Below are 12,968 nucleotides of genomic sequence, written 5' to 3'. Positions count from 1 at the left end.
AGAAGGGCTCTCATAATCAAGCATTCTGTTATCTTTGCAAAAGATAGGCGGCTGTCCCATTATTTCACTACCAATCCCTGTTAGTCCAAGCATTCAGGTTGGTGTCCCTATCCATCATGCTCCATTCTCATGACTTGTCTTCATCTAGGTAGGAAGTATGAACTGTATGTACCCGCCACATGTGAATTGCTATGTAAGATTACCTTAAATTTGGATCACTCTTCCTCATGCGCGCTCCATACTTCATCAACACCAACGGAACAGGCACCAGTCCCAATGCAATGAATGCCAGTAAACTATTGCCCCATCCCATGCCTAGGGTATCGTACATTTTTTCTCCTCCAAGAGGCAATAATGCACCTACTAGACTCCGCAGCACGGTCGCTGCTGCCATAGCAGAGGCAGCCTGCTTTCCGAAGGTATTGACCACGTATATCTGTACCGGCTGAAAGATGCCCATCATTCCAAACCCAAAAACACCCAATCCCACTAGGGGTACAACTGGGAATGCATGTCTTTCTAGCGACCAGCCATACCAGAACAGACCAGCTGGAACTAGAATACTCGAAGGCAGCATAGGCCAGAGCGAGACTTCAGGTGGCATTGTTTCTGGATCCAAAGCTTTCTCTTTCCTTCGCTTGGTTACCTTGTCAGATGCATAGCCGATGATGAAGATTCCTGGTCAATTTGTTAGAGTCTTTCCTGTAATGTGCTACCGGACACTCAGAAGTAATTACCGAGAACCGTTCCAATCCCACTGCCCAAATAGACGAGTCCTGACAGACTCGTAGATAGGTTGTATTCATCTTGAAAGATGTATGACAATGTGGTGAAGACTAGATACTGGTACCCGTAGACTATCGCTGTGTCTACTGCAATGAGCGACACCGCAGGTGATCTGAATAGAATCCGGGAAGGTCGGATGAGGGTGTCAAAAATGAACTTTTTCCGAGAAAGCTGGCTGTCGAGTCGCGATTTATAATGAGGATTGCCCATTTCCTTGCGTAAACGTTTCGCTTTGCGCTCCAAGAGGACTGGGGCATAGGTTTCTCGAATTACGAAAGGGAATATGACCGTCAGGATACCCATCTAGCCCCGCATCCATTTTTTCAGTATGGGTGAATGTGAAGCATGAGCATGAGTACAGAATACATACGGGAATGGCAATGACCCAAAAGATCCATCTCCAGCCCACATCTTGGCTCAAATAGCCACCAGCAATGGGCGCAACAACCTGAAAGTATGAGCCCCGTCCTCGCCGATGAATCCAAGAAAGCCTTACCGGTGGTACCAATGATCCAAATCCCCAGATTGCCATTGCAGTTCCCCATTGTTCTAACTCCATCAGATCGCTGATGGATCCTCCGCCCAGCGCGAGAGGAGCAGCTCCTGAACAGCCACATATCAACCGAAAGGCAAGAAACATGCCCACATTGGTGCTGAGGGCGCATCCAACTGTCGCGCCGAGAAAAATCACATTCGAGACATTGTACACGATTGAGCGGCCATAAACTTCTGATATAGGCGCTGCGACTAGAGGCCCGACCGCGGATCCAATCACGTAGATTGAGACGACGAATGACTTCAACTCCGAGTTATCGGAGTGGAGCGATTTCATCACGTCGGGTACGGCGGGAGCCAGCATCGAAGAGCCGAGTGACCTAAAGCAAACGAATCAATCTGGATCCCCTAGCACAGATGGCAAGGAAGAAATTGAAAAGTGAGAGTTGGCGCGTACGTGATAAAGGTCAGCAGGGAAACAATGTAAACATGAACCCATCGTCGTATAACGCTCCAGTTCTTTGGATTTTCTCGATCATCTTCGCCATCCCAGAAGACATCGTTCGGGTTCGGTGCCTCGTTGTTTTCCACCGGGGTGGTGTCTGTTGGTAATGCCTGAGAAGATATCACATCCTCAGCCGTCTTGGAGGAGGCCATCCCCCCTCAGATTTCTCTATCAGAGACCTTCGGGCTCTACGGACCAAGAGGATGTCGGTTAAGGCGTGGATAGCTCGCTATAGCCTTGGGGTGGAGTGAAAGGAGGGGATGTTTGGGAGGGGTTTAGGTAAGGTTGTTTACTGTGTTTACCTTTGGGCCTGGTCAGTCCTTTGACGCCGAGTGCCCAAGTCAGAATGTTTTTTTGGTATTCAGCCGGGGGCCTTGGAGTATACCCGAAAGCACGTAATTCACCCCTAGGCTATCGCGATGGCGCATGGCGTCCCTTATCGATAGAACCTTGGCCATAGTCTTTGAAGATGATGTAGGATTGATGGGATTTGGTACATGTCGACCTGATTTATCCAGAATGCCAAATAAAATACACAAACCAGGCAGAAAATCGGGTATTCTGGTAATGTGCTGACTGGCCCATTCGCAAATTACTAGGCTTGTTAAAGCTTGTTACAGACCCCGGCAGGGTCAGGTGGATCTCCCGTCACCGTGACAGGCTGAATCCACCTGGATTCGAAATTGAGTTCTTAGGAAGTGGAGAATTTGGTCGATTTGCAGCAAAAAACATGTGACGGTCTAAAGTCCCTTCTGCCAGGTGAGAAATAGTAAGCCAGTACCGTCAAGGCCCCCCAGCCTAGGACTTGCTCGGATTCCGATCCGAAGGTTGATAGGAAGTACATACAGGTGGGCAATGCGAAACGGCTAGTAATTTCCGAACAAATCAAAAACATATTTGTTGAAGCCAAGGCGGGTCCGCCCACCTGGTTCAAAACTGGGGCGCTGCACGGACTTCTCCGTAATGCTACCATGCTCGGAGGCGAGACTTGGCAACAACAAAAGAAACGCCTCAATATTTCCCTATTGACTTCGGCCCCAGACTAACTAATGCAGATAAGATTGATGCAGAAACAAAAAACAGCATCGGAACCTTCTACCAGTGGAATCAATCCTCTACCTTTGCCTTTTGAAAGCCAGATAAATTCTGGCTGACTCTAATACCGTAAAAGTGAGCCCATGTCTGCTGTAGATTGTTACTGTATATCAGCTTGGACGGTTGAAATTTCATGGCCTCCAGCAGTCGATGGCGCCTTATCAGAGCCAGTGGTCAGACTCTTTCAGGGACCAACGGTAAATGTCAGCTCTGTATCTTGTCCACTAGACAGATCACATACTTTGATCTTAATTTGACGAAAGCGGATGCTTCCTTTACACTTCCCTAGCTTCGGACCTGCTCTGTGTGAGAGCCCCAACTCTCCATAGACGAGGGGAATACGTTCAAAAAGTAGAATTAATATTGATAGCAACAAAAGCAAACTCTAGATACGAGGTATAGCGCGAAGAATCGAAAGGATTGCTTCCTGATACTACGCTAGGTGGGCCGATGTCCTCCACATATCGGGTATTTCTCATCTTTATCCCCGGCCCTGCTCGAAAATTACAAGGCGGGCGATGAGACAGCGAATACTGTATACGGCCGTTCCGAAGGATCATGCAGCAATAATCACATCGCCAAGTTAATAACTCCAAACAAATGTGTCATATCGCGCCGTAAGAGAAAATTCCATGATGGCCCCATCGTTAAATCGGTAATTGAGGGGGAAATTATCCCCATCCTTGATTTTTTGACAACACGCTACCAAGGAAAGTCCGGATATCCAGAGTGGGTCTAGCTGACTTGAAGGCGATTCAAATGGGAGCTGTTGCACCACGGTATGCCAGTAATCGCTTCGAAATAGGTGGAGCGCGAGAACCAATATAAAGTTATTCTCAAGGAAGACTGGTTTGTGGAAGTAGATGCCTTGACAAGCTTCAAATCTTACCAGTTGGTCTATATCAGCTTTCCGGCTTGCTAGCTATTGAGTATTTCTTGATCTAGGTTAACAAAAATGACGGTGATCCAGCTGCCATTTGTTGATTTCAGTCTTTTCCTCCATGGAACCGCGGATCAGCGTGTAAAGGCCGCAAAGCAGCTGGTTGACTCTTTTGTGAACCATGGATTTGTTCGTCTTCAGAAACATGGCATATCGCGCGAGTTCGTGCAGCAAATTTGGGAATGGGTACCTTCTCCCCCAGTCATCGAATTGTCTTTCAGGTGAACTAATGATCAACTCTTGACTAGGATCGTGCATTCTTCGGACTGTCAGAGGAGGTGAAGATGAAAATCGTTCATCATCCAGGCTCAGATTTACAACGAGGGTGGAGCCGTAAGGGTACGGAAACCACATCAAAACTGTTCAAGGAGAACGCAGAGAACTCGCCAAAAGGCAAAGGTGAATTGCTAGATGAGAAGGTGCTATCATGACTCTCAGTATCAATTTGAATATGACAAGTGCAAACCTAGAATCTAACTTGAGTTTAGGAGCATTTTGATTGCGGGCCCCACGGGGATATTGAATTCCCCAACAAATTCCCCAGTGACAAAGATCTTCCCGGCTTCAAGGAGTTCATTGAACAGTATTTTGATATGGTGCAGGGTGTATCCCTCGAAATAATGCGAGCATGCGAGGTGGGATTTGGCTTGCCCGAAAACTCGCTAGTTGGTCTATGCACACCCGCAGCTTCAGAGCTTCGAATGCTTCATTATCCTCCAGTCTCCCTGGAGAGACTGAAAACTGGGACAATTAAGCGTGCTTGGCCTCACACTGATTTTGGAATCATCACTCTTCTTTTCCAAGATGGCATTGGTGGTCTCGAATTTGAAGATAGAAACAAGCCATTTACTTTTGTCCCTATACTTCCGTCGGGCGAGAATGAGCTCATAGTCAACACGAGCCAGACATTCCAGCGTTGGACTAATGATGTTGTGAAAGCAGGTCTACACCAAGTGAATGTACCACCTCATATGTCTAACATTACGGAAGGCTACATTCCTGAACGATATTCCTCTGTGTTCTTCTTGAAAGCCCACCGAGAAGTCTCAGTTGGCCCAATTGAGCAGTTCGTGACGGAGGATAGACCGGCCATCTACCCGGATATCACCGCTCTACAGTATCAGCAAGAGATGACTGAGATTTTGTATTAGAAAGATCACACTACGTGTCTAGAGTCGTTCAGACAATTGAACAGATAATTCGATCAAGTCACCGTATATTACTTCACACTTGGCAGGCTTGATCGATCTGCCGCTGCCTTCAGTGACCAAAAGACTCGGTTCTCATCAGAAGTTTTAAGCAATTCAGTTTCTCCTAGAAAATGGGACTCGATTGGCTGAAGGAAAGCGTGCATATTTGGAGTAATTACAGCCGGCGTCAGATGTTCGCTATGCGGCCAGCAAGCCAACTCCTTTCAATCACGCTGCAATGCACGATTCGAATCCCGATCTGCAGTATCACTGAATCGGGGAAACCCAACGCCTCGGTTAAAGAAAAAAGAGATTGATCGGCAATAAAAAGGAAAAGGCCCCGAAAATAGGCAAGCGCAAAAGTTCCAGTGCTAATGGAGATGTTACATTGGAAATGCAGGCTTTGGATTTAGACTATAATGAGCTCGTAATAAATTTCCTAGAGCAGTTCGCTTATAATTGCAAATTTATGGCGCGATTTAAACTGAAATCTAAAACATCCCAGCCCCGCAGAGCTCTTTTCTGAAGATGAAATTATTCGTATTCGGGGCTGTGACGGTACTGAGGGGAAAAGCCGCATTTGCCCGCATGAGGGGCGATATTCGCGATAGTTCAACTTTGTTGAAGCTGAGGAAATAAGAGATCAAGGTCCTGATAGCCTAGTCTCCATTGTGTCCTCTTACCCTTGTGGTGTATAAAGTCTGGAAATTTGCAGCAGATTCTGGGATCGAGAGTAATCCCGCTGAACATTCACTTTTCCATATTGACACTTCCAATTCCCAACTTTCCACTTTCCACTTTCAACACCACCCATACTCATATGCCCATCATGGGGAGCACATCTCCTGAGCTGAAATATGACATCCACCATCAATGGCCAACGCCTCATGCAAGCAAGACTTTGCAGTCGTGGAGCAAGCTCAACTCTCATATCAAAACTGGCACTGTCCAAATTGATGGCAAAACATTAGATGTGGCGGCTGTTGTTGCTGTTGCACGGTCAGTCTTTTGCAATTTTTGGTTGAGTTAATGGTGATAGGGTTGACTCTGACTTTCAGTACTTCTCTAGAAACGGTACACGCCTTGCTATCTCCGACGACCCCAGCGTCATCCAGCGCGTCGAAGCTAGTGTCGAGACCTTACAGAGCTATCTCTCCAAGGGTTATTACCTCTATGGTATGTAACTAGTCGATTTCCACGCCGACAGCCGGAGTTCCTTGGTCTGACAATAACACCTTTTAGGCGTCAACACCGGATTTGGAGGCAGCGCCGACACACGAACAACGGACTTATACGGGCTGCAGCGTGCTTTGATGCAACACACTCAAAGCGCAGTATTGACTCAAGAGGACAAAACCGACTCTCCCAGCCGCCATGAGTATCTTGAATCCCACAGTATGCCAAGCGCATGGACCAGAGCTATGACAGCTATTCGCTGTAACGCCAATATTCGCGGCCACTCAGCTATGACCCGCAACATCGTTGACTCGATGATCAAGCTGTTAGAACACGATATCGTTCCGATCGTGCCTTTGCGAGGCTCTATCTCAGCTTCTGGAGATTTGATGCCCTTGTCATATCTCTCTGGAACTATCCAAGGAAACCCGGATATCTACGTGCGCGTCGGAGGTCGCAAGGGCGCACCCCGTGTCAAATCAGCGCAGCAAGCTCTCTACGAGGCTTCCATTGAGCCCGTCATCCTGGGACCTAAGGAGGGTTTGGCTTTGATTAACGGAACTGCTGCTGCAACTGCGGTGGCTAGCTTGGGTCTCTACGAAGCCAATCAGCTCGCGCTGGTCGCGCAACTGTTGACTGCACTCTTGTCTGAGGCCCTCTATGCCAACAACGAGTGGGCTCATCCCTTCGTCGCTGCAGCACGCCCACACCAAGGTCAGATTGAGGCTGCTCAGAACATCCGAACTTTCTTGAAAGGCTCAAGGCTGTCGTATGGTCTAGAACAGACTAAGAACCGCTTCTCGGAGGGTCTGGCCCAAGAACGATATGCGCTGCGCAGTGCACCACAGTGGCTCTCGCCTCAGCTAGAGGATCTCCTCAGTGCAGAGAAGCAGTTGGTGACTGAGCTCAACTCCACTTCCGATAATCCAGTTGTCAACAGTGAGGATAATGACATCCACTCCGGTGCCAATTTTCAGGCTGCGGCAGTAACATCAGCCACCGAGAAGATCCGTCTCGCGTTGCAGTCCATTGGCCGAATGCTTTTCAGCCAAGTCAGTGAGGTGATCAACCACGACCTGAGCAATGGCCTTCCACCTAACTTGGCCGCCGATGATCCTAGCCTCTCATTCTGCCTGAAGGGTATCGATGTGAACACTGCCGCTTACACCTCGGAGCTGGGATTTCTGGCCAACCCAGTCAGTAACCACGTGCAGTCGGCCGAGATGCACAATCAAGCCATCAACTCGCTCGGTCTGGTCTCCGCACGCCAAACAATGGCTGCCATTGAGTGTCTCTCCTTGATTGTCGCCAATGCCCTGTACACAGGCTGCCAAGGTGTAGACCTCCGTACATTACACCGTACCTTCCTTGCAGGCCTGGAGGAGCCCACCAGGCAAATTGTCACCGGTCTCTTCCCTGACCAGCACGACCAAGTGGCCAGGGAAGAATTCTTTACCATATTCTGGAAACAGTTCGCGAAAGACTGGTACAATGCCGCCATATATGACGCCGCTGAGCGTGCCGAGAGAGCATCACAGTCGTTAGCCATGGCTGTCTTTGCAAACATCCAGCAAATTCCCACCATCGTGTCCGTGGAAACGGTCACAAACTTAACTAAGGCGTTCGAGACTCTGATTCTAGAGTCTTATCTGCGCCACCGCGATGCCTTTTTCCAGCAGCCAACTACGGCCGAGTATCTCGGTCAAGGCACAAAAGCTGTTTATCTCTTCGTTCGCGAAAAGCTGCGTGTGCCGCTGCACCGAGGCCTCATCGAGCATCCCGTGGCTGGAGACAAGCAAGGCAATGTAATCGATGGCCGTCCCAAGAGAACGATTGGATCCTGGGTATCGATCATCTATGAGGCCGTTCGAGATGGATCACTGTATGCTGAAGTCTTCCAGTTTTTGGAAGCCAGTAGTAGCTTGAGTGTGTCGGCTGGAACAAATGTAACAGATGGGGCCAATGGAGTGAATGGGGCCAATGGAGTGAATGGGGCCAATGGAGTGAATGGGGCCAATGCGACAAAGATTGCGAAGGCTGCAAATGGGTCGAATGGGAACGACATAAATTGATTCCAGTCATAGATTATCTTTTCGGTTAGAAAATGATATTGCAACTTCCAACTCATTTTGGGGTTTCAAGGATAGTATGAGGGTTCTCCAGGCTTGAAATCCTGTGAAACTGCGCCGTCGACGACGGTAACAAAAGATTAATGAATGAATAACCTAAAACCACACCCACATCCCCGGATGGTATGTCTATCGATAATATTGATTGAAAAGACCGATTTGCTCTCCGCAAAGCCTTTTCAAGCAAAGAGACATTTCCATTATTACTCTAGCCAGAGAGGCCCAATGAAGGGGCGCCCAAAGCAGCCCGATACTATAGCCTAGGTTGTCCTCAATGTGCAGGGCTCTGACTATGACAGCAAGCTATAGATATCACATTTCACGTCTGAGCCAAAAATAGAGAAGATATTCCACAGAATGCAATCATCGGCTCGAAGTCTGGTGTCTTGTTTCATAGAATACCCTTACATATTTTTATTGCTCCTCCCTATTGATCCCGGATCCCCTTTGTCGATATGTAGTACGAGTTCAGGATGCTCTTGCTTGAGGAAAACAACATAACGGGCATGCTCAAGATATATGCTGGCGATAGATCTGATTTAGAAGATACCGTGCGATATTTGATCAACGATAGAACACTCGCGTGATGATGAAACGAGATTTCGCAAGTGAAGATTGAAAGATTAAGATTTAATGTCGATTTGTAGGATATCTGTATGCGCTAGTACTGAGGGAACCAATTGCCATGAATACTTGATTGATTGAAAGAACTATCTTAGAGACTGCTGTTGAAGTGTCTCTAGACCTTAGAGTACTATTAGTAGTAGAGCACAAAGTTGCGGTTGCAGTGGCGGTTAACTTGGAATGGGAGTATAATCAATGGATGCGGCAAGCTCTATCCATGCGTGGCTAGAATGAAGGAAGATATAGAGTGAAAGCAACTTGTAAGTAATGTACCCCATTGTGAATTGCTGGAAATATGCTGCTCAATGGTGAGCATGGACATGGAAGTATGAACATTCTTTGTTGTGGCTGCGGGTAACCGTGGCAACGCACTTCACGTGACCCCTCATACTCGCGCGTGTTGGCGGCAGCTTCCAAACTTGGACGAGGCCCATCTTCTTCCTTCGACAACAAACATTCGACTGGGCCACCGCGGTACCACATTGATCCACGACTTCAATGTAGGTGACTGCCTGCCATGGCCTCCCCAAATTCTTTGTCTTCCGCCTACCACTCCGGCCTATACCAACAACCACAACCATCTCATCCGATGCCCCGACCCGCGGTTTCGCGCTCCGGTTCCAGACGGGTCTCTCCCGCTCTCCACGCCCGCGACCAACCCCGGACAACCTCTCGGCATTACTCGGGCGACAGCTCTGATGAGGAGGTTCCAGAGCCCAAGTTTAGCGCCTCTGTCAAGGCGCTTTTAGATGGAGACGGACTGGGATCTTCGCCACATCTGCAAAAGGGACATGCCGCATATGAGCGTCGCGCTGCCGTCGGATCGAGGCAAAGCAGTCAATCACCTCGGAATGCCTCGCCTCATGATCGATCAACAGGTAGCCCTGCTCCCAGGGTAGTCCGAATTGCTGGCGCCTCTCCCGCTTCCAGGTTCTCGCGCGAAGGATCTCCTCTGTCTAACAGCCAGAGCGCGGATTCCGAAGCTCAAGACCGCCCGAATGATTTTATTACTCCCGCGCCTCGACCGCGCAGTGTTCGAATTAATGTATCACGCAGCCATACACGATCTCCCTCATCAATCTCGCCTTCCGTTAAACGCTCCACAGAACGCCATTCTGGGGACGAGTATGGGAGCGTTGACCGATCAGACAGCGATCGGAAATCTCGTCTTGCTCAAAGTGAGGAAGATCCCGTATCTCATATTGGATCTTCATCAGTTTTGCGCGGTCGCAATGGCGAAGATGTCGGCCCTCAGAGCTCGTTGCGGGTGAAAAGAGTTGGACGTCTCACCGGCACATTCCTGAATGGGCCCGCACGCCGAGGCGTATTGCGCCGCCAAAGTGAAGAGAATAACGAAGAAAACTATTTGTTGAACGAAGATGTCAGAAAGAACCCGGAGCATGATAACAGTGTCGAGTATCAACCCCGCAAACAACCGTCACCGAAAGTATCTTGGGCGGATCCAAGTCCACCCCAAGAACGGGAATCACATCGCCCCGAACAGCCCGTCAGTGGTCCGACCGATGGTCTGTTTTCCAGGTCGGCCTCTCCCAGGTCTTATGGATCTCACTCAAAGTCGACGCCCGCGTCCTCAGAAATGTCATCAAAGCCGTCGAGTGCGAAGGAACAACCTGTCTTCAAGGTTCCGTCATTACCGCCGTTGCCTTCCGTAAGAGACCAGGAGAATGAGCCACCACCAACGTTCAAACGCACCAAGCCTCAAGGATTGAACCTGTTAGACAAACCAGAGAAATTTTCGGTTGTTTATGATACAGATAAAAAGGATGCCGTGGAAACCCCCGCCGGTGATTCGCCGCGCAAGATTCTTTCAAACCGCAGCAGCAATACACCACATAGACCGGCCCCTCCTCCTCCAAAAATGTCAATGCTGGAGACTGCAACCGCTACTGCCGGAGCGTCGACTTCGCAGTCTCGAAAGAAACGGACACAGGTGTCTATCAATCATAAGCATTTCACTCGTCTTGACTGCATTGGCCGCGGAGGAAGTTCGCGTGTATACCGTGTCATGGCAGAGAACTATAAGATTTTCGCACTCAAGCGGGTGAATTTGGAAGATGTCGACCCTCTGACCCTGGCTGGCTACAAGGGTGAGATCGATCTTTTGAAGAAGTTGGAGAACGTTGACCGTGTCGTTCGACTTTTCGACTGGGAACTCAACTCGGACAAGCACTCGTTAAGTGTTCTTATGGAAATTGGTGAATCTGACCTCGAAAAAATCCTCGCTCATCGCCTCAATGCTGAAGATGCTGTATTCGATATCAACTTTGTCCGTTATTATTGGAAGGAGATGCTTGAGTGTGTACAGGCCGTGCACGAATACAACATCGTCCACTCTGACTTGAAGCCAGCCAACTTCCTCATGGTCCAGGGTCGGCTTAAGCTCATCGACTTCGGTATCGCCAATGCGATTCAAGATAACACTGTCAACGTTCACCGAGAACAACAAGTCGGAACACCTAACTACATGTCCCCGGAGGCTTTGGTCGACTCAAACGCCTCCCTCGGACTGCCGGCAAGCGTTGGCAAGGTGATGAAGCTGGGTAAGCCTAGTGATATTTGGAGCTTGGGCTGCATTCTGTATAAAATGGTGTATGGCCAGCCACCATTCGCGAAGATCGCCAAATACTATGAGCGAATTATGGCAATTCCGAACCCCCGTGTACAAATCGACTTCCCATCCCATGGAGTCGGCGGTATCACCGTCCCGCCTGGTCTCATCCGAACCCTGAAGCGCTGCTTGCAGCGTGACCAGACACTTCGACCAACCATTGAGGAGATGCTCGGCCCTCGTGATCCCTTTCTTCACCCCGACGCCCAGCTTGAGGGCGCTGTGCCCGTAACACAGGATATGCTCGGTCGTATCCTTGCAAATGTTGTCAACCACTGCCGAGCGCGCGGTATTCCCAAAGAAGAAGAGTTGGCTGCCTGGCCCGCTGGGTTCTTTGCAAAAATAAAAGCAGCGCTGGAAGAAGAAAATTCCTGACCGGTCCTTACACATTTCCTTTGTCTTCATGTTCCCAGACCTTGTTCTCTCCTTTTCCTTTCTCAGAACGACTTAATGACCGGTGTTCGATGGGGTTTTCGATTCTTTTGTCTAGGGCTGATTGGTGGTCGATCTCACTGATATCTGAACTGCCACTTATTTTCTGCTTCTATGTTCTTTTCCTTCCGCATCGCCTCTTATGGGCTTTGTTTGTTGAACCAGCAACTCACATTGGTGAATTAGCAAAGCGTGTGACCTATTCATTCTGTATATGACTTTTTTTGTTTCCTTTTCGTGCTTGCATAGGGCTTTCGAATCAAGCATTGGGGTTATGGGAGTTTCTTTAGCTCCTTATCGGTGGCCTTTAATTGATCCTACTCTTTTCGGAACTTTTTGAACACGAAGTAGCCAGTTGTACATAAAAAGTCAGTAGCCAGTAGTCAATACACTTGCTCACCCGATCTTGATTCGGTTCAACCGATGTATCCATGTATGCATCTCCATGTTCTCCTCCTCGAATGGGTACTATCTCCCCAGGCAGGAAACACAGATGACTTATACTCTCCTCCCGAGGTCCATACTACTGAAGTTCGGCAAGTGGGACTTGAACCAAAGATTGCCCGCTGACCAACAACCACATTCTAGATGCCATTTGCCACCGGAAAACATATTGCTGAGCAACTCCTTCAACCCGTTCGCCGGATTTAGACACGATTACTAAACTCACAGAGCAGGTGACCAATCCCCAGGTCGAACCGAACCGTGTTCCTACGAATCGTTGCTGAGTTATGTTTATTAGTGGCGATAAATCTAGATTATCGAGATAGCCCCATCGAGAATCATTGCTTACATTCTTCGTTCAGGATGGAGTATATATAAGAGGTCAAATATCGGGAGTGATGAGAACGAGTATCTCTTCAGTGCATGATTCAGTCTCCCTGAACTCCAAAAGACATTCTATTCTTCTCTCCATATTCAACTACCCACACGCGAAAAATAACATTTCGGAACATCCACCATGTCT

At 48.7% G+C, this 12,968-nt stretch overlaps 4 protein-coding genes across 4 annotated transcripts; 3 read left to right on the top strand and 1 right to left on the bottom strand.

Annotated features, from left to right (window-relative positions):
• Window positions 1-199: 199 nt before the first annotated feature.
• N7481_012092 (MFS transporter) lies at window positions 200-1,938 on the bottom strand (the record flags this gene model as incomplete). The annotated part of the gene is made up of 4 exons (XM_057271311.1): window positions 200-678; window positions 738-1,089; window positions 1,157-1,661; window positions 1,739-1,938. 4 exons carry the CDS (start codon window positions 1,936-1,938, stop codon window positions 200-202), a joined length of 1,536 nt encoding a protein of 511 aa, XP_057115499.1.
• A 1,898-nt stretch (window positions 1,939-3,836) lies between these two features.
• N7481_012091 (isopenicillin N synthase family dioxygenase) lies at window positions 3,837-4,972 on the top strand (the record flags this gene model as incomplete). Its single annotated transcript, XM_057271310.1, has 3 exons — window positions 3,837-4,007; window positions 4,070-4,240; window positions 4,310-4,972. 3 exons carry the CDS (start codon window positions 3,837-3,839, stop codon window positions 4,970-4,972), a joined length of 1,005 nt encoding a protein of 334 aa, XP_057115498.1.
• An 868-nt stretch (window positions 4,973-5,840) lies between these two features.
• On the top strand, window positions 5,841-8,259 carry N7481_012090 (aromatic amino acid ammonia-lyase; the record flags this gene model as incomplete). Its single annotated transcript, XM_057271309.1, has 3 exons — window positions 5,841-6,010; window positions 6,081-6,187; window positions 6,254-8,259. The coding sequence occupies 3 exons, from the start codon at window positions 5,841-5,843 to the stop codon at window positions 8,257-8,259; spliced, it is 2,283 nt and encodes a 760-aa protein (XP_057115497.1).
• Window positions 8,260-9,457: 1,198 nt separating this feature from the next.
• N7481_012089 (serine/threonine/tyrosine protein kinase MPS1) lies at window positions 9,458-11,944 on the top strand (the record flags this gene model as incomplete). Its single annotated transcript, XM_057271308.1, has 1 exon — window positions 9,458-11,944. The coding sequence occupies one exon, from the start codon at window positions 9,458-9,460 to the stop codon at window positions 11,942-11,944; it is 2,487 nt and encodes an 828-aa protein (XP_057115496.1).
• Window positions 11,945-12,968: the final 1,024 nt, after the last annotated feature.

Source organism: Penicillium waksmanii (genome assembly GCF_028829765.1).
Source record: "Penicillium waksmanii strain IBT 27052 chromosome Unknown utg000010l:1.0-3698451.0:1.0-3701458.0, whole genome shotgun sequence".
Classification (NCBI taxonomy): domain Eukaryota; kingdom Fungi; phylum Ascomycota; class Eurotiomycetes; order Eurotiales; family Aspergillaceae; genus Penicillium; species Penicillium waksmanii.
The sequence above is the reverse complement of the archived record's forward strand: the minus strand, read 5'-3'. Positions and strand labels throughout refer to the sequence as shown.